Consider the following 24507-nt stretch of genomic DNA (forward strand, 5'->3'; position numbering starts at 1 on the left):
TCTTTTGGATGTTAAAAGAACAGCATACAGATTACTTAATGTTGTATTCTTTGGGGGGGGGGGTGTATTTGAATTAATGGTTGCTAAGATATTCACTGTTTGTTTTAAAAAGGTTAACTTGAGTTCATAGAATAAACATTGTTTTGCTTTTAAAATTACTTTTCCATTTCTGTTGTACCACACCTGTAGGGTGAGCCGTGTGCTCCCCATACCATAACACTGCTTCTGTAGACACAATTCCAGAAGGCCATGATTACAACTAGTAAATTGTGGATAGCACAATTGCTTCACAGCTCCAGGGTCCCAGGTTCGATTCCGGCTTGGGTCACTGTCTGTGAGGAGTCTGCACATCCTCCCAGTGTGTGCGTGGGTTTCCTCCGGGTGCTCCGGTTTCCTCCCACAGTCCAAAGATGTGCAGGTTAGGTGGATTGGCCATGATAAATTGCCCTTAGTGTCCAAAATTGCCCTTAGTGTTGGGTGGGGTTACTGGGTTATGGGGATAGGGTGGAGGTGTTGGCCTTGGGTAGGGTGTTCTTTCCAAGAGCCGGTGCAGACTCGATGGGCCGAATGGCCTTCTTCTGCACTGTAAATTCTATAAGTCAGGCCTTCCCGCCTGCCATCCATCTTTTAGCCTGCCATCCATCTACTTCTATTGCCATCTTGGGCCAGCTTCCAAAGGTGGTAGATCATTTTATAAATTAACCAATTATTTTTATATGAACTGTGTGGTTACTGTGGAAATTAGTACTCAATGTGAAAGAGATTTTTAATAAGTGTTGAATTACTTCTGAAGATGCTTAGTGACACGGCAGAAGGGGTGTACAACCAAAACGGAAATGTTCTATCCCCTCCTTGCTCATAAACGAGTATTCGTTTTACAATCTTTTTACATGTTGAAAAATGTCTTGGGCATTCCCATCATACAGAACAATTAATGTACCCCAATTCAAAACATTTTAAAGTTGCTAATCAGAGTGATTTACAGCAACTTATGATCAGCTCAGTTTAGGCCATACAACATGATTGACTCCTTCCCGAAACATTTCTGACTGTTAGGAGACTGCAGGCAACTTCCTCCCAGTTCTGTGGGATAATGTAACTGCCAACAAGAATCAAGCAGCGTTCGCAAGCCACACTGCAGATGCTCTATGATATATAAATGCAGGACCAGTACTGGGCTTCTCTTGGTTCTGCAATATGTAAATACTTGAGGCAGTGCTGGCAAAAGATTTCCACTGAATGGGAATTGTCTTAAAAATACAACATGCATTCTCAAGAGAACAGTCACGGGTTGTTAATAAATACACGTGACATTTGACCAGCAAATGTCATTAGTGGAACATCACATTTTCTCAATGTGCAAATCGAATCGGATGGTCACACATTTCAGAGTGGAGGCGAAGTGGCTGATTTGACTTGAAACGTTATAGTGCAGTCGCAGCTCTGCTCTTTACAGCAATCTTATAAGATGAAAAATAACGTGCAATAATTATTCACAGACGGTCGACGCAAAATTTAACTGGCTTAGTTGTAAAACTTTTTTGAACACAATAAACAGTTTGGTCTCCATACTTTGGAGGCTGTACAGCAAAACTTCACTAGATTGGTCCCTAGGACGAGAGTTATCCAATGATGAGAGGCTGAATAAATTGGACCTATACTCTCTGGAGAGAGGGATACAAGTTCTGAAGGGGCCTCATCAGATAGATATCGAGGTGTTTCCCTTGGTTGTGGAATCTAGAAGACGGGAGCAGTGATTAGATTCAATTAGATTTAGATTTGTTGTCCCATGTACCAAGGTACAGTGAAAAGTATTGTTCAATGTACAATCCAGGCAGATCGTTCCATACTTGAAAAGCATAGGACATATGATAAATACACAATTTAACTACATAGACGTGGACATTGGGTGAAGCATGCATGGTAGCACAGTTGCTTCACAGCGCCAGGGTCCAAAGTTCGATTCCCGGCTTGGGTCACTGTCTGTGTGGAGTCTGTACGTTCTCTCCATGTCTGCGTGGGTTTCCTCCGGGTGCTCTGGTTTCCTCCCACAAGTCCCCAAATACATGCTGTTAGGTAATTTGGACATTCTGAATTCTCCCTCTGTGTACCCGAACAGGTGCCGGAATGTGGCGACTAAGGGCTTTTCACAGTAACCTCATTGCAGTGTTAATGTAGCCTACTTGTGATAATAAAGATTATTATTTTAAAAAACATGCAGAGTAGAGTGCTACAACAGTAGAGAAGATGCATAGAGAGATCAGTTCAATCCATACAAGGGCCATTCAGGAGTCTGGTAACAGCAGGGAAGAAGCTGTTTTTGAATCTGTTAGTGTGTGTTTTGTATCTTCTGCCTGATAGAAGAGGTTGAAAGAGAGAATAACGCTGCCCGCTTTCCCAAGGCAGCGGGAGATGTAGACAGAGTCAATGGGTGGGAGGCTGGTTCGTGTGATGGAAAGGGCTGTGTTCACAACTCTCCAGTTTCTTTTTTAAAATACATTTAGAGTACCCAATTCATTTTTTCCAATTAAGGGGCAATTTAGCGCGGCCAATCCCAACACTGCACATCTTTTGGGTTGTGGGGGCGAAACCCACGCAAACACGGGGAGAACGTGCAAACTCCACACGGACAGTGACCCAAAGCCAGGATCGAACCTAGGACTCGACGCTGTGAGGCAGCAGTGCTAACCACTGCACCACCATGCTGCCCGTTTCTGGAGTTTCTTACGGTTGTGGGACATGCAGTTGCTATACCAGGCTGTGATGTATCCAGATAAGTTGGTGCATCTGCACAAATTAGTGAGCGGCGATGTGGACATGCCAAATTTCCTAAGTGTCCTGAGGAAGCATAGGCACTGTTGCACTTTCTTGGTCGTAGTGTTGACTTGGGTGGACCAGGATAGATTGTTGATGATGTGCACACCTTGGATTTTGAAGCGGTCAACCATCTCCACCTTGGCACCATTGATGTAGACAGCGGTGTGCATGACACTTAACTTCCTGAAGTCGATGACCAGCTCTTTAGTTTCGCTGACATTGAGGGAAGAGATTGTTGTCATCGTCAAGAATAAGGGGCCGATCATGTTGAATTGAGTTGAGGAGAAATTTCTTGACACAAAGGACTGCGAATCTTGAAGTCAAAGCACTACCCCAGAAAGTTGCGGATACTCCAATGTTGAATATGCTTAACCACAGAATCTCTATAGTGCAGAAGGAGGCCATTCGGCCCATCAAGTCTGCGCCGACCCTTTGAAAGAGCACCCTACCTACTCCCCCACTCTATCCTGGGAACCCCACCTAACCTGCATATCCCTCGGTGCTGTGGGCAATTTTATCATGTCCAATCCATCTAACCTGCAAATTTTGGACTGTGGGAGGAAACCGGAGCACCCGGAGGAAACCCACGCAGACATGGGGAGAATGTGCAAGATCCACATAAACAGTCACCCAAGGCCAGAATCAAACCCAGGTCCCTGGCTCTGTAAGACAGCAGTGCTAACCACTGTGCCGCCTTGAGATAGACAGATCTTTGGTCTTTCCAGGAATCAAGGGATACGTGGAGCAGGTGAGAAAGTGGAGTTGAAGCTGAAGATCAGCCACTATCTTAATGAATAGGAAAAACGCGCTCGACAGGCTGTACGGTCTACTCCTGCCCTTATTTCTTATATTCTTTTTGAGCTGCCTTTATGTGCTTAAGCTTAATTTTGTAAACAATGTATGATTTAACATCTAGTTCTGTTAAATTATCATGAGAATGACATATCTGCAGAATTTCTTACAAAGTTGCTAAATCGACAGAGGCAGGCTATGTATTATGTACATTGACGAACAAAGCATTCTGAATACAGCCAAAGTCAAAACGCAAATTGCTATGGAGATGAAGTGATATCACAGCAGCAACAGGCACATAGCTTAGAATAGGGCATGATAGATGAGCTAGACAGCTGGTACGAAAGAAAAGCAGGAAAATAGAGTAGGAAACAGGTGGCGTCCAGATTTAATCAGCAATTTCAGCAATAAAATGATATATGTGAGATAGTGAAAAATGATGAATCTACTTGGCTTGTTAAGGACTAAGGAGGGACTTTACACCTTTAGGAGTTTATCACAAACCACTGGAAAGGAAAGAGAGAGAGAGGGAAGTAAACAAATTCGAGAAAAATGCAGATGATCAGCCATCCAGATGGGTGGCTTTATATATTCAAAGTGTGTGGTAAATGCATCGCAAGTAACAAAGTGAGAGATGAGTGTTCAAAATGTGTTTAGGATTGGTTTTCTGTTTTGGGACTAGTAATGTAATAAGGAAGAGGAGTAATGGATCTAGCCTGAAGTGAGGTGGAATAAAGAGTCAGGGATAGGGAAACAGTGAGCATAGGTTCAATTGAAAAATAAATGTAGAGTGGGAATAAATATAAATCATTGCTGTCTGGGAAGGGGTGGAAAAAAACCCAACAAATTTCAATGCGATTCCAAGGGAACTAGTGGATAAACTGGACGAAAAGGAAAATGGGGTGGCATGGTGGCACAGTGCTGCCTCACAGCGCCAGGGACCCAGGTTCAATTCCAGTCTTTGGTGACTGTGTGGAGTTTCCATGTTCTCCCTTTGTCTGCGTAGGTTTCTTCCAGGTGCTTTGGTTTCCTCCCACAGTCCAAGGATGTACAGATTAGATGGATTAGCCATGCTAGATTTGCCCCTTTGTGTGCCCAAAGAAGTGCAGCTTAGGGAGGATAGGGCCCAGGTAGGGTGCTCTTTTGGAGGGTCAGTGGAGATGTGATGGGCCGAGTGGCCTCTTTCTGCACTGTAGGGATTTTATAGTGCATCAGGCATTGGACAACTTGGGTAACTTTCAAGCAGATGATTAGAGTACAACCTGGATTTATTGCCACAGGAATTAAAGGACGTATAGGAACGAAGGGGTCTCCTTGCATGGTTAATAATTAAAATTATTATTTTAAAAATCTGACAAAGCTAGGACGAATGATGCAAAAGAAAAAGCAGAATACAGAAAGGCACTTAAGGATTAGAAAGGTTAAGAGGGACATAGAAGAAAGAAATGGACAAATTAAATATGGAAACACTACTCTTGTTCTGGAAGATCAAGGAGATGGCAAAAACTCATTCAGCACTTGACCTCAAGTGTGAAATGGAAATAAAGATGTATAGGAGGAGGAGATTGTTGAACACATGATAGGCTCATTACAAAGAAATAAATTGGTGGAATTCTCCCACTTCCTGCCCAGAAAGTAAAAAATTAAAAACACCACAATTAAAGTTAAAATATGATTTTGTGATCATTTAACTTCTTGTCATTTTAAAAAGACATCAACAGGGATAGAATGTCAGTCCCATCTGCACAAAATGAAGCAGTATATTTTTATGCATTAACCTTCTTCAGCAACATACTGGATACAATTCAACTCAAAGAAAATGTTGCTTTCTCACCATTATTCTGGAGCTCCAGAACTAGAGCATGAGTATCAAAACACATCTTCCTCGGGTCCTGAGTCAATAGTTCAATATTTCTAATATCATAACTGTGCATGGGGTTAGCAGTTAAAAAACCTACAAAAAAAAATCAAAATAGATCAACTTCATCCAGTGTTCAACAAGACAGTCTCCAGAAATATCCAATACATGTAAATGCCACATTATTTTTAAGTAAAAGCCTTATATGACTTCCTTCTTTGTATGATATGGCAATATTCATTATTGAAGGTAAACAAGATCCCACAGCAAGTATGATTTGTTTGAAACACTTCCATTGCACACCGATAATCAAATATAGCCACAAAACAAATCACTGCCTTTTTAAGAAAACACTGAATATGTTATTAAAAATGGATAGCACAATGTTGACTTCTTCCATCTGTTGTCCATTTCAAGGAACAGGAAGTTATTCCAATGATTGTCCCATGGGTTCAAAACTTTGAAGAAGTCGGAAATTTGCCTATAGCTGAATGACGCTGGCAGCACCTGCTAATGACAGTGTATTCTGCAAGTTCGGCTGGTCATGTACTTCCCGAGGCTAGACAGCAGAAACCTTTGAATGTAGACACTCTGGCGTGTAAAGTAAGCCCCACAACTACAACTGTGGTTATGCGGGTCTTTGTGAGTAAAACAGTCACATCCATTATTTCGATTTTTGTATTCTATAAATCTATATGTGCAATTATAGATTATGACACTGGACATTTAGATGTATAAATTACACAGCTCGAGTGCATTGTCCGTCATTAGGACCTGGCAATAGGGAGGTGACCATGACAGTTTTTGTGACTCTGTGCTCTGGGTTAGGGTTGAGGACAGTAAGGTCCTCCTCATCATTGGTCATCATATTGGTGGGAGAGGTTCATCTCCAGTACAATGAATGTATTTATGGCTATAATTTTGCAATTGATAATGGGAAATAATTTGAACAAGTACTCTCTTTCGTCTTTCTGCTATTATCCTCAAACTAACTTTTATTATTGTCAAAATAAGTATCACGACTTTCAGCTATGATCTCACTCCCTGTTCTCTACTCTGTTTTGGACAGGGCAAAACAGAAATGGTAACACCTAATAGGACTGGAAGGAGAATATGTCCGAAGGTTACCTGGACAACTAACCTGTTACCCCCATTCACAGACACTGCGTGGGGGTATAGGACAAACTTTTAAAATTCCATTCAGCGCATTTACGGAAATAGATTTGGCAGCGTTTTGAATCTCAGACCAACCTTCTGCATTTTTCTTTATTTTAAAGTCACACTCACCACGTTTTGACAACCCTCCAGAGCTCTGGGCTAAAGGATGCTGCAGGGCGCTAAGTCGGAAGTTGCAAGTTTGTAACAAAGTCGTACAACATTGTATCCGTTTCATGACCTGACTTTCCCTCTCTTATTACTTACTCTTTGCTGGTTATTTCTACTCAGCAGTAATAGAAAGAGCCAGTAAACGGGAATCTAAATAAATGATTGAAGCTTATTTAACAAAACAGCACTCCGCCCCGTTTGCCATTGATGTCATTTCCACTCTTGAAACGACAAGCTCGCGATCTCTTCCTGAAATCCTCCGAGTTCAGGATAGCATCACCCTGTGGGCTGGAGTGATAATTACACAACTGCCTGGCAGAAGATAACAATTGCAGTATATTTTCGAATTGCACTTTAGTCCACTCCCTTTTTTGACCTTTGCTGGGATGTTGTTTTACCAGTTGCTCTCTGAGCTAAAACAACAGTGCCAGAGTTATCCAGGTCTCCTCTCAGCAACCTGCGGTTTGACCCCCACCCACACGTTTTAAAGTGTGGAAAATACGAGGCTGGAAAACAGACAGGAGGAAAATCACAACCTTAATGGTGTGTGACAGATCGATACGCCCCTGTCAACTCGGCCCGATTCTAACCTCACTCATCACGAGATGTGATTTTGTAATAAATAGACATGTCCCTAGACATCAGAAGCAGGATGATCTTGCCCCGCCCCCGGGTTTGTTGCTGCTCTCACAAACGGCCCAAGAACTTAGCATCTTATCATATCCTGAGGAGTGCTCAAGGCCTCGCAACCCCCAGTCGCCACGTTCCAGCGCCTGTTTGGGTACACTGAGGGAGACGTCAAAATGCCCAATTCACTTAACAAGCATGCTATTCGGGACTTTTGGGAGGAAACCAGAGCACCCGGAAGAAACCCGCGCAGACACGCGGAGAACGAGCAGACTCCGCACAGACAGTGGCCCAAGCCGGGAATTGAACCCGGGTCCCTGGCGCTGTGAAGCAACTGTGCTAACCACTGTGCTACCATTCTGTCCATTATATGCCCACATTACAGTCAGGAAGGGAGTTCCAGGATGTTGATTCAGTGACACTGATGACAATATATTTCCAAGTCAGGATGGACCGTGACTTGGAAGGAAACCTACAGGTGGTGTGTCCCCATCCACCCATTTCCCTTGATCCTTGAGACAGTAGAGGTGTATTTGGAAGGTGCTGTTCAATGAGGCTTGGGAAGTGGCTTCAGGTGCACCTTGTAGATTATATACACTGCAGCCACGGTGCACCAGGGTAGGAGGAAGTGAATAGTTGAGGTAGTGGATGGGCTAATCTAGCAGACTGTTTGTTCTGCTGTGTCAAGCTCCTTAAGTGTTGTTGATGCTGCACTCATCTGTGGAGAGCAAGCAGAGAGTATTCCATCACATTCCTGAATTGAATCTGTTGGGTGGTGGTCAGATTTTGGGTGTGAGGAGGCAGATTACTCACTCTTGAATATCTAACCACTGCCTTGCTCGTGTACCCACAATGGCATTGCCATTGAAAGTCAAAGGGAGATGGTTAGATTCTCACTAATTGGAAATGGCCATAACCTGATATTTGTGTGGAGTGAATGCTGCCTCTCATTATCCACCCAAGCCTGAATGTTGTTCAGGGTTTGCTGTATGCTGCTTCAGTAACTGAGGAGTCTTCAATGGGACTAAACACTATGAAATCATCAGTCAACATCTCCAATTCTCATCTTATGTTGGAGGAAAGATCATTGATGAAACAGTTGAAGGGTGGCATGGTGGCACGGTGGTTGACACTGCTGCCTCACAGCACCAGGGACCTGGGTTCAATCCCGGCCTTGGGTGACTGTTTGGAATCTGTACATTCTCCCCATGTCTGCCTGGGTTTTCTTCAGGCGCTCCGGTTTCTTCCCACAGTCCAAAGATGTGCAGGTAGACAGATTGGCAATGGTAAATTGTTCCTTAGTGTCCAAAGATAGGCAGATTAGGTGGGGTTATGGGGGTATTTAGCTAGGGCAGGGAGTGGGCCTAGGTAGGGTGCTCTTTCGGAGGGTTGGTGAAGACCCGATGGGCCAAATGGCCTCCTTCTGCACTGTAGAGATTCTATGATCTCGTCTATACATGATCTCAAGATGCTTATACTTTAAACACCGTCATGAGAAACTCCAACAGTTATACCCTTGGGCTCAGATGATTGGTGCCCAAAAACCACAAAGATTTTCTTATGTGCTTGGAATAGCCCCAGCCAGTGGAGCATTTTCTCCCTGATTCCCATTGACTTCAATTTCGTTGGGGATCCTTGATGCTACACTTGGTCAAATGTTGCTTTGATATGAAGAACACATCACCTCTGGAATTCAACTCTTCAGCCCATGGTTAGACCAAAGTTGTAATGAGTTCTGGAGCCCAATAGCCCTGTCAGAACCTCAATTGAGCATCGGTGGGCAGGTTATTTGTGAATAAGTGCCACTTGATAGCAATGTCAATTTGTTGCTGGGGTCGGAATTGGCTGGATTAGTTCTGTTTTCTGTTGTCACTCGTGTCTCTCTGCTGCATTTTAATACTTCTGCAGGGATTCCATCTGCACCAGAGGCCTTGTTGTTCTTCAGCTGTCGGATAGTCTTTTCAACCTCATGGTGAGATGTTGGTGGGTAGCATGTTGCGGGATGACGTTGAGGGTATTTGTGTTGAACGCTGTGACTTGGTTCAGGAGGTCTTTGAAGTTCTCTCTCCAGGGGGCATTCACTATTTCCCTCTGACTTTTATGAGTACTTCTCTGTTTCTGGCTCTCAATGGGGTTGGTCTCTAGGTAGTTGGACAGTTGGACCATAGAAGATTTTGATTGTGCTGAACAAGCTGGGCACATCGTGGTTGTCGTCGAGTTGCTGAGTCTCCCGTTCTTTTTCCACCCACCATCTGCTCTTAAGGTCACAAATTCTTTGTTGCATCTCGACCTTCAGTTGCCTGTTGGCTTGTTTCCTCTCACTCGCCTTTTGGTGGAGCTGTCAGTTCAGAAACGCCTTGCGTTTGAGGTCAAGGAGATCCTGGATCTCCTGATCAATCTAGTTAAACTAGGCTTGGTGTTTCCTGGTCAGGAGCACGAGCGTCTGCTCGCAGGTGTTGAGCATGATGGATTATATCGCTTCTTGGCCTTTTGGCTAAGATCAAGTGTAGTATCTGCTCTGCCTTTTGGGCTCAGATCTGGTCTGTTTCTCTTGTGGGGGGACCATGAATTGGATTCAATTTGAATTTGAATTGGTTTTTGGAGCAGGCAAGGAGCTGGATTAGGGGTTAGCCCCTGTCCACACTCTGAGCCCTGGCTTTGTAACTCAGAAAAAGTAAGAAAAAAAGAGTATATAAGAACATAAGAACTAGGAGCAGGAGTAGGCCATCTGGCCCCTCGAGCCTGCTCCGCCATTCAATGAGATCATGGCTGATCTTTTGTGGACTCAGCTCCACTTTCCGGCCCGAACACCATAACCCTTAATCCCTTTATTCTTCAAAAAACTATCTATCTTTACCTTAAAAACATGTAATGAAGGAGCCTCAACTGCTTCACTGGGCAAGGAATTCCATAGATTCACAACCCTTTGGGTGAAGAAGTTCCTCCTAAACTCAGTTCTAAATCTACTTCCCCTTATTTTGAGGCTATGCCTCATGGATTTTAACGCGGATCAGGCACTGGGGGCATTCTGTGCCTCTGGCTCGTTGGTTGATGGTCAGTCCAGCAGTCATGGGCTCCGGTCGTGGCATGGGTGATGCGGATGTCTTTGCAGACCCTTGCTCAGGCGATGATATCGTCTATTATGTGCCAGTGCTTAGAGTGGGAGGTGGGGATGTTGCCATAAGGTCTTCTGCTTGTCTCTCTGGTTCTCCGTTCTCCGACCTGTCCTGCCAGATTTCTGGTGGTCCCTGCTGGTCCGGTACCTCCTCATCATCCTCGTCCCCGTCCCCCTCTTCCTCCTCCTCCTCCGACGTAGCCACATGTTCCTCGTCGCTGTTGTGCGAGGTGGTGGAGGACACAGCAGACCACAGCAAAGTGGGCGATCCTCAGGGCGATGTACTAGAGGACACCTCCTGAGCGGTTGAGGCATCGGAACCGCATCTTGAGGAGTCCGATGCACCGCTCAATCACAGTCTGGGTGGCTGTATGGGCCTTGTTGTACCGGGTCTCCAACTTCCATACTGGCATCATTAGCCAAGTCCTCAGCGAATATCCCTTATCCCCTAAGAGCCAGATGTCCATCCTGGGGTGTTCCTCGAAGAGAGTAGGGATGACCGACAGCCCCAGGGTGTAGCTGTCATGAGCAGGCACACACGTGCATTATCTGCAACTGGTGGTCGCACACGAGCCGTATATTGAGGGAGTGGAACCCCTTTCGGTTAACATAGGGCACCCCCAGATGGCCCGCTGAGCGGAGGGCAACATGCGCGGCATCTATGTCTCCCTGGACCTGGGGCATCCCGGCGATGACAGAAAAACCTGCTGCCTGGGCATCCTGTTGGGCCTGGCCCATGTCAAAAATGATGTAATCCTCCACCCAGGCATACAGGGCATACGTGATCTGCCGGATGCACCTTTGGGCTGTGGCCTGCGAGAAACCACACAGGTCCTCGCTCGAGCACTGGAATGATCCCATGGCATAAAAGCTCGGACTGCGGTGACCCTGACGGTCACTGGGAGAAGGTGTTCTCCTCCTCTTGGTGCCAGGTCCGCGAGGACATGTCACAAATGTTGCATCACCTCCTTGTTGAGGTAGAGTCTCCAACGGCAAGTGCTGTCCATCATCTGTTCGAATGACCAGCGCTCCCTGGGCCATCGCGGTACCCCCGTCAGGTCCCTCTCTGGCCTGATTGGCGGCTGGGTCCTCAGAGTGTGGGGCGGGGTCCGGCACGTGGGCCGCTGCCGCGAGCATTTGCAGATGCTGCTGCTTCCACCTTCTCCAGCGTCTGGCTGCATCGCGTAGCACCAGCAACACTAGGGCAACTTCTGCGGCCCACATACCTGCCATCGCGTTCCATATCTCTAAGGCAGTGGGAAAGGGTGTTAGACCGACCAACAGCAGTGGCTCCCATCCCGGGACCCTCCATTCTTTCATTGATTCAATATATGAATATGGAGAGAAAGCCAGCAGGACGCATCATTGAGGAGACACGTGGTGGCAATGGATATTGAGAGCATGAAAGATGGCAGGGTGGCCGTAGCAAGTGAATGGGCTGTTTGAGGCATTTTACAGGAAATTGTATAGCTTGGAGCCTCTGGTGGAGGATGAATGTATGAGATGGTTGGGCTGGAGTCCTCAAGGATGGCAGAGGTGAAGGTTCAGGGGCTGGGGGCCCCGATCAGGCTGCGGGAGGTAATGGGTTACTTTGGGTCGATGCAGACAGGGAAGGCCGCTAATCTGAATGGGTTCCCAGAAGAGGTTTGCAGTGGAGCTGGGGCCCCTGTTAGTCGAGATGTATAATGAGTCAATGGTGAGGCGAGAGGTCCCCCCCCACATTGTCTCAGGCTTTGATATTGCTCATTTTAAAGAAAGAAAAGGATCCGGAGCAGATGGGTCGTACGCGCGAATTCACTGCTGAATGTAGATGCGAAGCTGATGACGAAGGTACTGGCAACATTGATAGAGGATTGTGTACTGAGAGTGATATATGAGGACCAGATGGGATTTATGGAGGGGTGGGCACTGTCGACGAATGTCCGGGGCTTACTAAATGTCATTATAATGCACTCGGAGGGCCAAGAAATGGAAGTTGTTATGGTGATGGACGCGGAGAAAGCTTTTGGTTGGGTGGAGTGGGGCAGTTTGGGTTTGGGGAGGGATTAATGGACTGGGTTTTGCTGTTGCATAAGGCAATTGTTCAGACTAACAGGGTCAGCTCGGAGTACTTTGGTTTGCACCGGGGGGAGGGGGGCAAAGCAAGTGTGTCCGCTCTCCTTGCTGCTCTTTGCCCTCACGATTGAGATCTTGGCAATGTCGCTCAGTGTCTCGAGAGGGTGGAGCAGTATTGAGCAGGGGTGGAGGTGTGGAGCACCAAGTTTCTTTGTACGTGGATAACCTCTTGCTGAGGTTCACCAGATTGATTCCGGGGATGAAGTGGTTGACATATGAGGAGAGATTGGGCTTATACTCTTTGGTAGATTTAAAACTGAGATGAGGAGGCACTACTTCTTGCAGAGGGTGGTGAATTTTTGTTTAGAAATTTAGAGTACGCAAATCTTTTTTTCCAATTAAGGGCAATTTAACATGGCCTTGTTTATGAAAAGAAAATATCAATATTTCTGTAATAATACTGGAGGTCTGGACGGCATGTGGCACAGTGGTTAGCACTGGGACTGCGGCGCTGAGGACCCGGGTTCAAATCCCGGCCCTGGGCCACTGTCCGTGTGGAGTTTGCACATTCTCCCCATGTTTGCGTGGGTTTCACCCCCACAACCCAGAGATGTGCAGGTTAGGTAGATTGGTCACGCTAAAATTGCCCCTTAATTGGAGAAACAAATAATTGGGTACTCTGAATTTATATAAAAAAAGTAATACTGGAGGTCATCAGCTACCTGACTACATGGATTACACTTTCAATTGGGTTCTTGGTTTAACATATCATCTGAATAACATAGATGGAAGAAAGTGGATGAACAATCTCGGGGGCAGCAGAAGAGGAATGGACCTCCAGGTCGAGGAACCGCTGAGTTAATAGAATTGCCTGGTCAGCGATGCCCACATCCCATGTAAGAATATTTTAAAATTACAAATTTGGTGTAAGGATTTGATGATATGGGTGTGAATTCAAACTATGTTGAAAATAAAATGAGAATATTTGAATCATCAACGACTATGAACTTTAAAAAACATTTACAGTACCCAATTCTTTTTTTCCCAATTAAGGGGCAATTTAGCATGGTCAATTCACCCATCTTTGGGTTGTGGGGGTGCAGACACGGGGAGAATGTGCAAACTCCACACGGACAGTGACCCAGGGCCGGGATCGAACCTGGGACTCAGCGCCGTGAGGCAGCAGTGCTAAGCACTGTGCCACCGTGCCGCCCCATTAGTGACCATGAATGAATATCATGTAGTATTTATAATGGCAAAGTAGTTTATATTTGGATGGGATTTGGAAATTCATATTTATTATTAGACCATTTTCAGGAGAGCTAGGAATAGCTGCATTAGACTACAAGGACAACCAGGGTTGTCAAATTGAGATAGAGTTGGAGCTCTGCAAATAGTGCGGTTAGGTTTTTGAAAAAATGGGACAATGATATTAGGTGATGGACTGGAATAAAGATCGCGTATGTGCGGAATTAAGGATTGCAGCAGGATTTCTTCCTCGATCAGTGTGTATCAATTATGCAGTTATGAGTGCCCTATTATAAAGAGGAAATTAAATCCATTGAGAGCAAGCGGTTTTAATTCAGAAGTTCATGCCTGGGTTCAGAAACTGTATTTACAGAGAGTGACTTGTAATCCTGGAACTATTTCTACTCAAACAGTAAAAGCTAGGAAAGATTTATTAGTGTATCTTAAAATTCTGAAGAATTTGACGGTATGAAGAGAGAAAACTATTTTCACAGGTTTGGCCATCAATAACAAGGAGTCATCTTTTTATAATTATTCACAAGTGAGAGACAAGGGCGGTTCGGAGAAATGTCGCGTGACAGATGGCTGTTGAAGCACAGAAATCATTTCCACAGAGGGAAATCATGCAACCTTTAAAGGAAAATTGGATACATATTTGAAGCAGGGGTAAATATTTGGAAACCTTCCAGTGTAATGTTCTTAATTGGTACCAGAATGCATTGACTATGCAGGAAATTTAAATATTATTCTTTTCTTAAAAAAATCACATGATATTGTGAAAAAGTTACACGAATAATATGAGTTTTGAAACAGCTGTTCGGCTGTCTCAGCCAGCCAACTGTGTGAAAACACTTCATTACAAATCTTACTCCAAATGGATTTTGTTAATATCAGCAAGAAGTATGTGTTTGGGATTTAACAGTATTTAACAACGTGTGAGGAGGTTATTTGCCAGTGATTACTGGGGATGACTGTTGCTCAAGAACACTGGAATATGGCTTTGTATTTATATATGTGTCTGTGTTTGCAAGGGATGATTTTAGATCAATATTTAACCTGTGGCTTTATAATGCTTTAAAAAATAAATTGTGGTGTGTATTCAGATATTTTTCATTGGGTGAGGAATGGTGTTGCTGATTGCACAGATCTGCTTTTATTTTGTAAGTCATTAATCCTAATGAATCGTGTACAGCATTACTCACAGTGAGTCTGGAGATATGCTTTTTTGTGACAGGAGTCTTACATCATGTTACAGGGAGATTTTGTGGCACAGTGGATAGTGAACCTACCTCTGGGCCAGACGCTCAGGTCCGAGTCCCACTTCAGGACTTGATACCTGCAAAAGGTGTGTTCATAATGTGGCCAAGAAGGTTCATTATCAACCTGCAAATCTTTCCAATATGCCTGAAGGTAGGAAGATATCATGGTTGCACATAATGTATTATCAGTGCTGACCATAGTCAATCAATAAAGTGGGATGAGCAACTGTTATAGAAGTTAAGTGTGACAATTACAGAATGTGCATTCTCTTTGCACCCAGAATGAGGGGCTACAGTGAGGCAACAAGAGAGGCAAGGGTTGTTCTCCTTGGAGCAGAAAAGGTTAAGAGAATATTGAACAGAGGTGTTCAAAATTTTAAGGGGCTTTAAGTGAGTATGTAAGAGGAAACTGCTTCCACTGGCAGGGTGATCGATAACCAGAGAACAGAGATTTCTGATTATCAAAGGAGTCAGACTCTCAACCATGGTTCAGTTGGTAACCTTAGAGCCAGACGGTCATCTCACGTCAGAAACCTGAGAACAAAACACTCTCCAGTGCAGTACTGAGGAAGTGCTGCACTGTTGGAGATTCGCGGATCCCTCAGCAAGGTGTTTCTCGGTGGCGTGTCCTTCGCTGGTGGCGGGATTCTATCTTCCCGCAGCTTATCAACGGAATTTCCCATTGTAATCATCCCATGCCGAGGAGAAACCCACTGGCAGAGATGCCCTTCCAGTGGGAAAACTGAATCACGACGACCAGAGAATTCCGGCCGTTACCATTTGGATCAGGTGTCAAACCAAGGCTTAGCCGGCCCTCTCAGATGGGAGTAAAAGACCCCATGGTCTATTCTGAAGATGAGAAGTGGAGCTGTGCCTGATGTTCTGATCAATGTTCAATCAACAGCAATGAAACAGGCTAGTCGGTCATTTTCACTTGCTGTCTGTGGGAGCTTGCTGTGTGAAAACTGGCTGCACATTTCCTCCATCACAACAGTCACTACACTCTAAAATCACTATAAGGGCTGTAAAGTGCCTTGGGATTTAGAACATAGAACAGTACAGCACAGAACAGGCCCTTCGGCCCTTGATGTTGTGCCGAGCATTGTCCGAAACCAAGATCAAGCTATCCCACTCCCTGTCATTCTGGTGTGCTCCATGTGCCTATCCAATAACTGCTTGAAAGTTCCTAAAGTGTCTGACTCCACTATCACAGTGTGCAGTTCTGGTCACCTCACTATAGGAAGGATGTGGAAGCATTGGAAAGGATGCAAAGGAGATTTACCAGGATGCTGCCTGGTTTTCAGGATAGGTCTTATGAGGAAAGGTTGAGGGAGCTAGGGCTTTTCTCTTTGGAGCGGAGGAGGATGAGAGGCGACTTAATAGAGGTTTATAAGATGATGAGGGGGATAGATAGAGTGGACGTTCAGAGACTATGTCCTCGGGTGGATGTAGCTGTTACAAGGGGGCATAACTATAAGGTTCAGGGTGGGAGATACAGGAGGGATGTCCGAGGTAGGTTCTTTACTCAGAGAGTGGTTAGGGTGTGGAATGGACTGCCTGCTGTGATACCCTGAGGATAGAAAAGTTGCTGTATTCTTGCAAGTCATGTTCCCAGCAAGTTATTATAATCTGCAATGGATTGCCTGAAAGGATGATGGAAGCAGATTGACTTGCAACTTTTGGTGGATATACACATGAAAAGGAAACATTTGCAGGATTATTTTAAAAGAGCTGGTTGTAGACTTCCGGTGGCAGCTATGGAGTGAGTGGTCGCACATTTGCTGACTCACGCTCAAGGCAGAATGTTTTGCTCTTTTCCCCATCCGAAGGGCAAAGTATTTGAGGGTAAAAGATATAGGAGTGCCTGGGGAAGGTAATACTCCTCTGGTGTGGCTGGTACATGGATCAGCGGACGAGGAACGCCATGGGAAAGGAAGTGCTGTTGGAGCAGGACAGTTTTCATGGTGTTGTTGCTCTTTTTAATGGAATACTATCCCACAAACGTCACCAATAATGTTGCCAATTATAATGATGCTCTTTAGAGTCGCCAGGTATCAAATGATATCACCACAAGGCTTTACAGGATATCGATCAAAGGACCACACAACCAGTTAGTAAGTTCGAGTCCAAAGATGGTTTATTTACACACAAGGATTACTTCGACATGCAACACAAAACACTCCAAGTTAAACTACACCTAACAACTACAATAACCTATACTTAACTTCAGGGCAGCTGGCTATGTGCAGATGGACAAGGCCTTTGTCCGGATCTTGCATGGCTGGGGGGAAGAAGTGGCTCTGTTCCTGCTGGGCTCATCCATCTGGTAGCGATCGTTGGTCTTGAACTTGTCTGCCTGGTCGTTATGCTGCACTTGGGTTGGCATAGGCCGGATCCAAGAGAGACCGAGCACATGGCTGTGTCTTTTCTTATCTCTATGGGATTTTGTGCTCTTTGGAGCAGTCCTTAACTTGGACCCAATAATTCGACAGGCTTCGATCACTGCCTTCGATTTTGGCCAATAAAGGGGTGGGTGCCTTGATGGCTGGGTGTGTCCTTAGTGGTCATTGACCTTGGCTGTTTGGGCTTTCTTAGCAAAGGGAGTGGCGCCAATTAGTCTGTATCTGTATCGGTTACCTGAGTACAGTTCTTTTGTTCTGGGGAAATGGGCCATTAGAATGCAAACGAGGGGGGGGGGGGGGGGTTTGATCGTGTCCAGCTATCTGGTTTGCAAATACACACACAAGATCTGAGTCTGTCTGAGTCCTGGCTTGGCCATAATTCCCATGGTCCTTTGCAGGTGACCATCTGAGATGGCTACAGTGTTCCACAGGGAAAGATGGCAGACGGCAAGGGGGCTATGCTGCCCGACCACTGATTGACGGAGCAGTTGGTGGAGCTCCTGAATGATGCGTTTCGGCAGTAGAGGAAAGAGACCTTGGAAGAGCTGGCCAAACTGAAATCTGGGATCGAGGAGTGGAGCAGAGACTGGAGTCCCAGGGCCTAGCGATCCAGAAAGTGGAGGAGGCGGTGGGAAAGTATGCAAAGCAGTTGGCCACGTTGGTGGCTGAGATGGGAATGATGTGGGAGAGCCAGAAAAAGCTGAGGGAGAAGTTGGAAGATTTGGAGAATCGCTCCAGAAGACAAAAACCTAAGGATTGTCGGGATGACTGATGGCATTGATGGTGCGGAGGCTGCGGTGTATGTGGCATAGATGCTGGAGAATTTGATGGAGGAGGGGCCTTTGATCGGCCCCTGGAGGTGGACCGGTGCACAGGGCGCTGAGGAGGAGGCTGCAGACAGTCAGCCGCCGACAGTGATGGTGGTGCGGTTGCACTTTCTGGACATGGAGAAGATCCTTTGATGGGTTAGGCAGACCAGGAAATATACCTGGGAAGGGAATGAGTGTACCAGGACTTGGGTGCGGAGCTGGCGAAGAGGAGGGCCGGGTTGAATCAGATTACGGCTGCCCTCTTCAAAAAGAGGATGAAGTTTGCCCGTCTGTGGGTGACTTTCCAAAAGTGAGAGTTTTATTTTGAAATACCAGAGGGGGTGATGGAATTTATGAGGTTCAATGAACTGGGAGGTGTGTGAGGACACTGAACCTTGGAGGAATTTTGTGTGCCCTTTAAAGTGTTTGGTGGTTGGATTTTGCGGGCAGGTTTTGTTCAGGGGAGCAATGGTGAGTGTGTTTTTTGTTACTCACGAGGGAGAGATGGTTCGGTTTGTTGGGGGGGAAGGGGAATTGGAGGGAGGAAGGATGGTTGGAGGCCTTGGGCGGTGCCACCATGCTAGCTGTGCCCCAGGTGGTGGGCTTCCCATATATCTGCTTCCCTTGCCATTCTGAATGGTAGAGATCATAGGTTTGCAAGTTCTGCTTCAGGTGTCTTGGTGAATTCTGCTCTGCCTCTTGTAGATAGTACACACTGCTGCCATTTGTGCAAGAAGGATAGCAAACAAGCGGGCTGCTTTGTCCTGGATGATGTTTAGCTTCTTCAGCTGCACTCATGTAGGCAAATGGAGAGTATTGGAAATGGTGGACATGCGTTGGGAGGCCTCTGACTTACCCTTGGAGCCACATTATTTATATGGCTAGCCTAGTGCAGTTTCTTGTCAATGGTAATCACCAGGATGCTGATAGTAGGGGATTCAATGATGGTAATGCCATTGGGTGTAAGGGGGTGATGGTCAGAATCTCTCTTGTTGGAATGGCCATTGCCTGGCACTTGTGTAGGGCAAATATTATTTGTCACTTGTCAGTCCAAGACTGGATATTGTCCAGGCCTTACTGCATTTGGACATGGATTGCTTCAGTGTCTGAGGAGTCACAAATGATACAAAACATTCTGCAGTCATCCCCACTTCTCATCTTATGATGGAGGGAAGGTCATAGAATATCATAGAATCTGAACAGGGCAGAAGGAGGCCATTTGACCCATGGAGTCTGCAGCAACCCTCCGAAGGAGCACCCCATCCAAGCCCAACCCCCAATCATATCCCCGTAACCCCACTTAAGGGCAATTTTACATGGCCAATCCACCTAACCTGCACATCTTTGGACAGTGGGAGGAAACCAGAGCACCCGGAGGAAGCCCACGCAGACACAGGAAGAATGTGCAAACTCCATACAGACAATCACCCAAGGTTGGAATCAAACCCGGGTCTCTGGTGCTGTGAGGCAGCAGTGCTAACCACTGTGCCACCCCACTGATGAAGTAGCTAAAGATGGCCCAGGACACTCTCCTGAGGAACTCCTGCAGTGACCTTGAAGTTCTAAAATAAAAACTGCAAAATGTTTTCCGTAATAACTTTATCGGACAACACATCCAATATTACTTTTAAAGCAGAACTATTTATCCTTGTTAATTCCCTCACAAATGGTCTCATTGGTGTATTTTGTGTTCTAATGCTACTCCCCATTGCTGCCCCAGAATACCTGATGGAAGGCTGTTGGCTTACTGCAGGGGACAGCAGATAGCCTTGCAGGATAACCTTGAGAAACTCTGGTCCTTGAAGCCCTGGTTATGGTCTGTTCCACGTTAGCATGGGCAGCCCCTTCTGGGCTCACTGGTTGCCAGACAACAGCAAGGACACTGCAGAAGTTATAGACATGAAGCAGTTGGAGACAGATTGCTGGACTGCTACAAGAGCCCGAATGTCACTTTGAGCACCGTGATGGTAAAAATCTCAGCCGGCATGCCACAAAGCATGGATTTCCGGACCACAGTCTTGAATTTCCACAGCAGAACTCAGGTGTTGTGGATGCTGCCCCGTCAAAATTCTCATCTGCATCCTCTGCAGCAGAACGTATCTGTGACCTCATCCTCCAGGTAGTTGGCTATTCTTTGCCCCCCGCCTTGTTGCAGCCTATTCATCCGTGCTCACCATGTGCAGGTTCCGACTCTCTTCCTATATAGCCTCTAAGGCACATGACGTACCTGTATCTGGGCTGGCGACTGTGATTGACAGAGTAAGTGATGGTGTTTCTTCCTTAGAGATCTGTAGCATCTCTCACCCTTCCAGAAGATGCAGCTAAGGATCAAACAGCTGTTCATGGATATCTGAAAGTAACAATGCAGAAGGTGAGGGTCAGGGTGATGGAAGATGTTGGAGTGGAAATCAATGGTCCAAGACTGCAGCTTGTAAATCATGCCAGATAACAGGATGAGGGTTGTCATGTTCTCATGTTGTCATGTTCTGTAGACTGGCCAAATTAAATGATGACCTGCAGAACATGTAGTTTAAGATAATTTATTGTAGAACAACTGAACTACTGCAAATACATCTATCTCCCAGCACAACCAACTCCCAACTCCCCGATCACAGGGTCATGTGATGGCTTTACAATACCACCGAGTTGTCGGAGATCATGCATAATATTATGTCCAAACTGACCTTATGCATATCATCACATCCCCCTTCTTTGTAAAAGAAAATTATTTACAAGCATTAAATTACTTTTTACATTTCATTGTGATATGCATAACTATATACATTTTCAGATATCTTTTGTTTTACTTTACAGTCTGTTACAAGTTCAATCTTTCTGGCTTGCACCTTATTCTTGTGGATCTTCTCGGTGTGCGCTGAACTGGCATTGTTTCTTCATGTTCTTTAATATTTCTTGTTTGCATTTGATGTTGTTCATGTAGGGTGCTCTTTCCAAGGGTGGGTGCAGACTCGATGGGCCGAATGGCCTCCTGCACTGTAAATGCTATGATTCTATGATTCTATGTGTTGTCATACCATCCTCTCGTTGTGTTGGTTCCATATGTTCTTCAGATGTTTTGTGCTTCTTCTGGTGGTTGCATCACAAATGGTTTGAGGCATTTTGCAGACTCATTGGCAAACCTCATATCATCACAAGGGTTAGGTGGGATTTGACAGGGGAATAAGGCTGTAACATATTGTCATCCTGAAAGTTCTTTTGATGCAATGGACTCAGTTACAGCCGTTCTCATGATGTGGAGAACCATCTCCTCCACAAGTGATTCAGGTTTGCCTGTCCTCCTCCAGTTCTGGTCTGCCCTTTTTTGTTATGGGCCAGCTTGTCACTGCAAGAGAGAACGAAGAGTGTCCGTGAGGGAGTTTGAGGCTGGAGGATTGTGAAGGCAGCGAGGGATGGGGGTAACATTGGCAGCATTGGAAAGGTGTGTGAAGGTGAGGTGGGATACCTGAACATTAGGCCTGAGTTTTGATTGTTAGAACATGCTGATGGGTGAATGATGTGTGGTGCAATACAATCTTAAACTATTACCTCAAGATTTTTGAGATCTAATAGCAGTTCCCCTCAATTTCTGCTAGAGGGAGCCAGACTCAAAGGCAGGTTAATGGGTTCTCTGAGTCGATTTGAACTTTCAGCTAAAGGAGTGAAACTAGACAAGATTATTACCTAATTCCTTAAAGGGCTATAAAATGAGTTTAAGCTTGATTGTAATTATTCCAGATATTATAAAGGTCTGGATGAAACTCCTCAGTAAATATTCCCCATTATAAAGGAACAGGAGTCAGGTTCATGAATCTTTGACACAGAATATTAAAGGAGACGATTTAAGTTTTAAGTAAACACATTTATTAAATAAAAAAGCATGCAATCCTGTTGATGAAGCAGCTGAAGATGTTGGGCCTAGGACGCTGCCCTGAGGAACTCCTGCAGTGATGTCTCAGGACTGGGATAACTGACCTCCAACCACCACAACCATCTTGCTTTGTGCCAGGTATGACTCCACCCAGTGCAGAGTTTCGCCCCCCCCCCCCCCCCCCCCCGATTCTCATTGACTCCAGCTTTCCTCAGGCTCCTTGATGCCATACTTGATCAAATGTTGACTTGATAGCAAGGGCACTCACCTCACTCTCACCTCACACCTGGAGTTCAGCTCTTTTGTCCATTTTTGAACCAAAGCTGTCCTGAGGACAGGAGCTGAGTGACCTTGGCGGAACCCAAACTTAGTGTCAGTGAGCAGATTATTGCCAAGTGCTGCTTGTTAACGTTGTTGAGGACCCCTTCCCTCACTTTACTGATGATTGAGAGTAGACTGATAGGGCAGTAATTGGCTGGATTGGATTTCTGCTGCTTTGTGACACACCTGGGCAATTTTGCACATTGCCGAGCAGATGCCAGTGTTGTAGCTGTATTGTCAGGGCCCATTGCCTTTGCTGTATCCAGTGCCTTCAGCCATTTCTTGATATCACCTGGGGTGAATCGAAGACTGGCATCTGTGATGCTGGGGACCTCCTGAGGAGACCTACAGGCCGACAGAGATTGGTGTTTAAGCCTTTAAGGGGGTTTGATGCCGAGAGGATGTTTCCTCTTGTGGAAGAATCTCGAACTAGGAGGCACAGTTTAAGACGCATTTAAGACAGAGAGGGTCATTGGAGTTTGGAATTATTTTTCCCAACTAACAATGGAGGCTGGGTCATTGGATATATTCAAGGGAGTCAAGGGTTTAGGGTTTAAGAGGACAGCAGGAAAGAGAAGTTAAAGCCACAATCAGATCAGCCATGACCTTATTGAATAGCGGAGCAAACATGAGGTGCCAAATGGCCTACTCCTCCTATTTCATATGTTCACCCAGTAGCATGGCGTCTCAGCAAGACTCCCTTGAATGCATATGTTGGGGAAGGAGAATGAACATGAAGGCATTGACTGGTCCAAAACCATAGAAGGAGGAAATCCATTAGCATTGTGAGTAATGGGCTAGAATTCTGACTGTGCAGCATCCAGTGTGTGGGTACTAAAATGCCCAAAACCTCCACGTTAGCGAGCAGGAAAGTAAGCTCCCTAAGACTGAGAGTTTAGTGTCTGCCATATTGATAAAGGCCAAAAAGTACACGTGCAAAACGCATGCTTGAAGCATATGTTAGGCCCTTTATATATGCAAATAAGGCTTTTCGGAAACATCCACTGCAAAAACTGATTCAGGCTGTAACCATAGAATCCTTACAGTGCAGAAGGAGGCTATTCGGCCCATCGAGTCTGCACAGACCCTCTGAAAGAGCACCCCTACCCGACTCCCTTGCCCTAGCCCTGTAACACCGCAACCCCATCGAACGTACACATCCCTGGACATGAAGGGGCAATTTATTCTAACCTAACCTGCACATCTTTGGACTGTCGAAGGGAACTGAGCACCCGGAGGAAACCCACGCAGACAAAGGGAGAAAGTGCAAATTCCACACAGGCAGTCACCCAAGACCGGAATTGAACATGTATTGTGGCGCTGTGAGGCAGTAGTGCTAACCACTGTGCCATAATGCCACCATTAGGAACCAACAAGGTACGTTTTGAAAATATACCTACCTTAATGTGGAGGCGAGTGAAGTTCCTGATCCCATAATCGAAGAAGGCAGCCTGCTGTCAAACACCAATTCCTTCACCTCAACCCTCATTCACCAACAAATTAACCCCACTGATCATCACCATTATAGCCTGATCGCCGTTATCTCTCTTTTGGTTACTACTACCTCCCAAACCCAACCACCCCCCCTCCCCCAATCTTTCCCAGTTGTCCAGCAACCCAAAACCTCATTCAACAACAGCAATTTGCCTTTGCGTTTCACCACGCAGCTCCCCATCTCCACTGAACCTATCCCCCCTCACCTTGAACTTGTGCCCCCTTGTAATTTTTAATTCTTCCTTGGGAAAAATCCTTCAACTGTTCATCCTATCTATACCCCTGATAATTTTATAAACTTCTATCGGGTCGCCCCTCAGCCTGCGTGTCTCGAGAGAGAACAATCCCAGTTTATTCAATCTCTCCTCATATGGCACGGGAGGTGGAGAGAGTGCTGAGCATGAAGGACAGGGAGGTGGTGGGGGGGGGGGGGGTTATTAGCATATCATCATATCATCCACCCCTTCTGATGCTGGGCCCCTCAATCATGCACTGAGTGCCTTTGAACAAGGGTCA

General features: G+C 45.7%; 1 protein-coding gene and 1 pseudogene across 4 annotated transcripts in view; one reads left to right on the plus strand and one right to left on the minus strand.

Annotated features, from left to right (window-relative positions):
- The window catches only part of ccdc90b (coiled-coil domain containing 90B), a 44079-nt gene extending 36814 nt beyond the window's left edge, over positions 1 to 7265 (minus strand). Inside the window, exons 1-2 of one of the 4 annotated variants that reach the window (XM_038818533.1) lie at positions 6755 to 7265; positions 5444 to 5563 (exon numbers count right to left, since the gene is read on the minus strand). In XM_038818533.1, coding sequence (XP_038674461.1) covers positions 5444 to 5563; positions 6755 to 6860 — 226 coding nt within the window. In that variant the 5' untranslated portion in view covers positions 6861 to 7265. The remainder of the gene's footprint in view (positions 1 to 5443; positions 5564 to 6754) is intronic. The other 3 variants (XM_038818534.1, XM_038818532.1, XM_038818535.1) reach the window with 3 other exon arrangements.
- Positions 7266 to 9894: 2629 nt separating this feature from the next.
- LOC119977916 lies at positions 9895 to 10097 on the plus strand (annotated as a pseudogene).
- The last annotated feature ends 14410 nt before the right edge of the window (positions 10098 to 24507 follow it).

Source organism: Scyliorhinus canicula, chromosome 14, assembly GCF_902713615.1.
Source record: "Scyliorhinus canicula chromosome 14, sScyCan1.1, whole genome shotgun sequence".
Taxonomy (NCBI): Eukaryota; Metazoa; Chordata; class Chondrichthyes; order Carcharhiniformes; family Scyliorhinidae; genus Scyliorhinus; species Scyliorhinus canicula.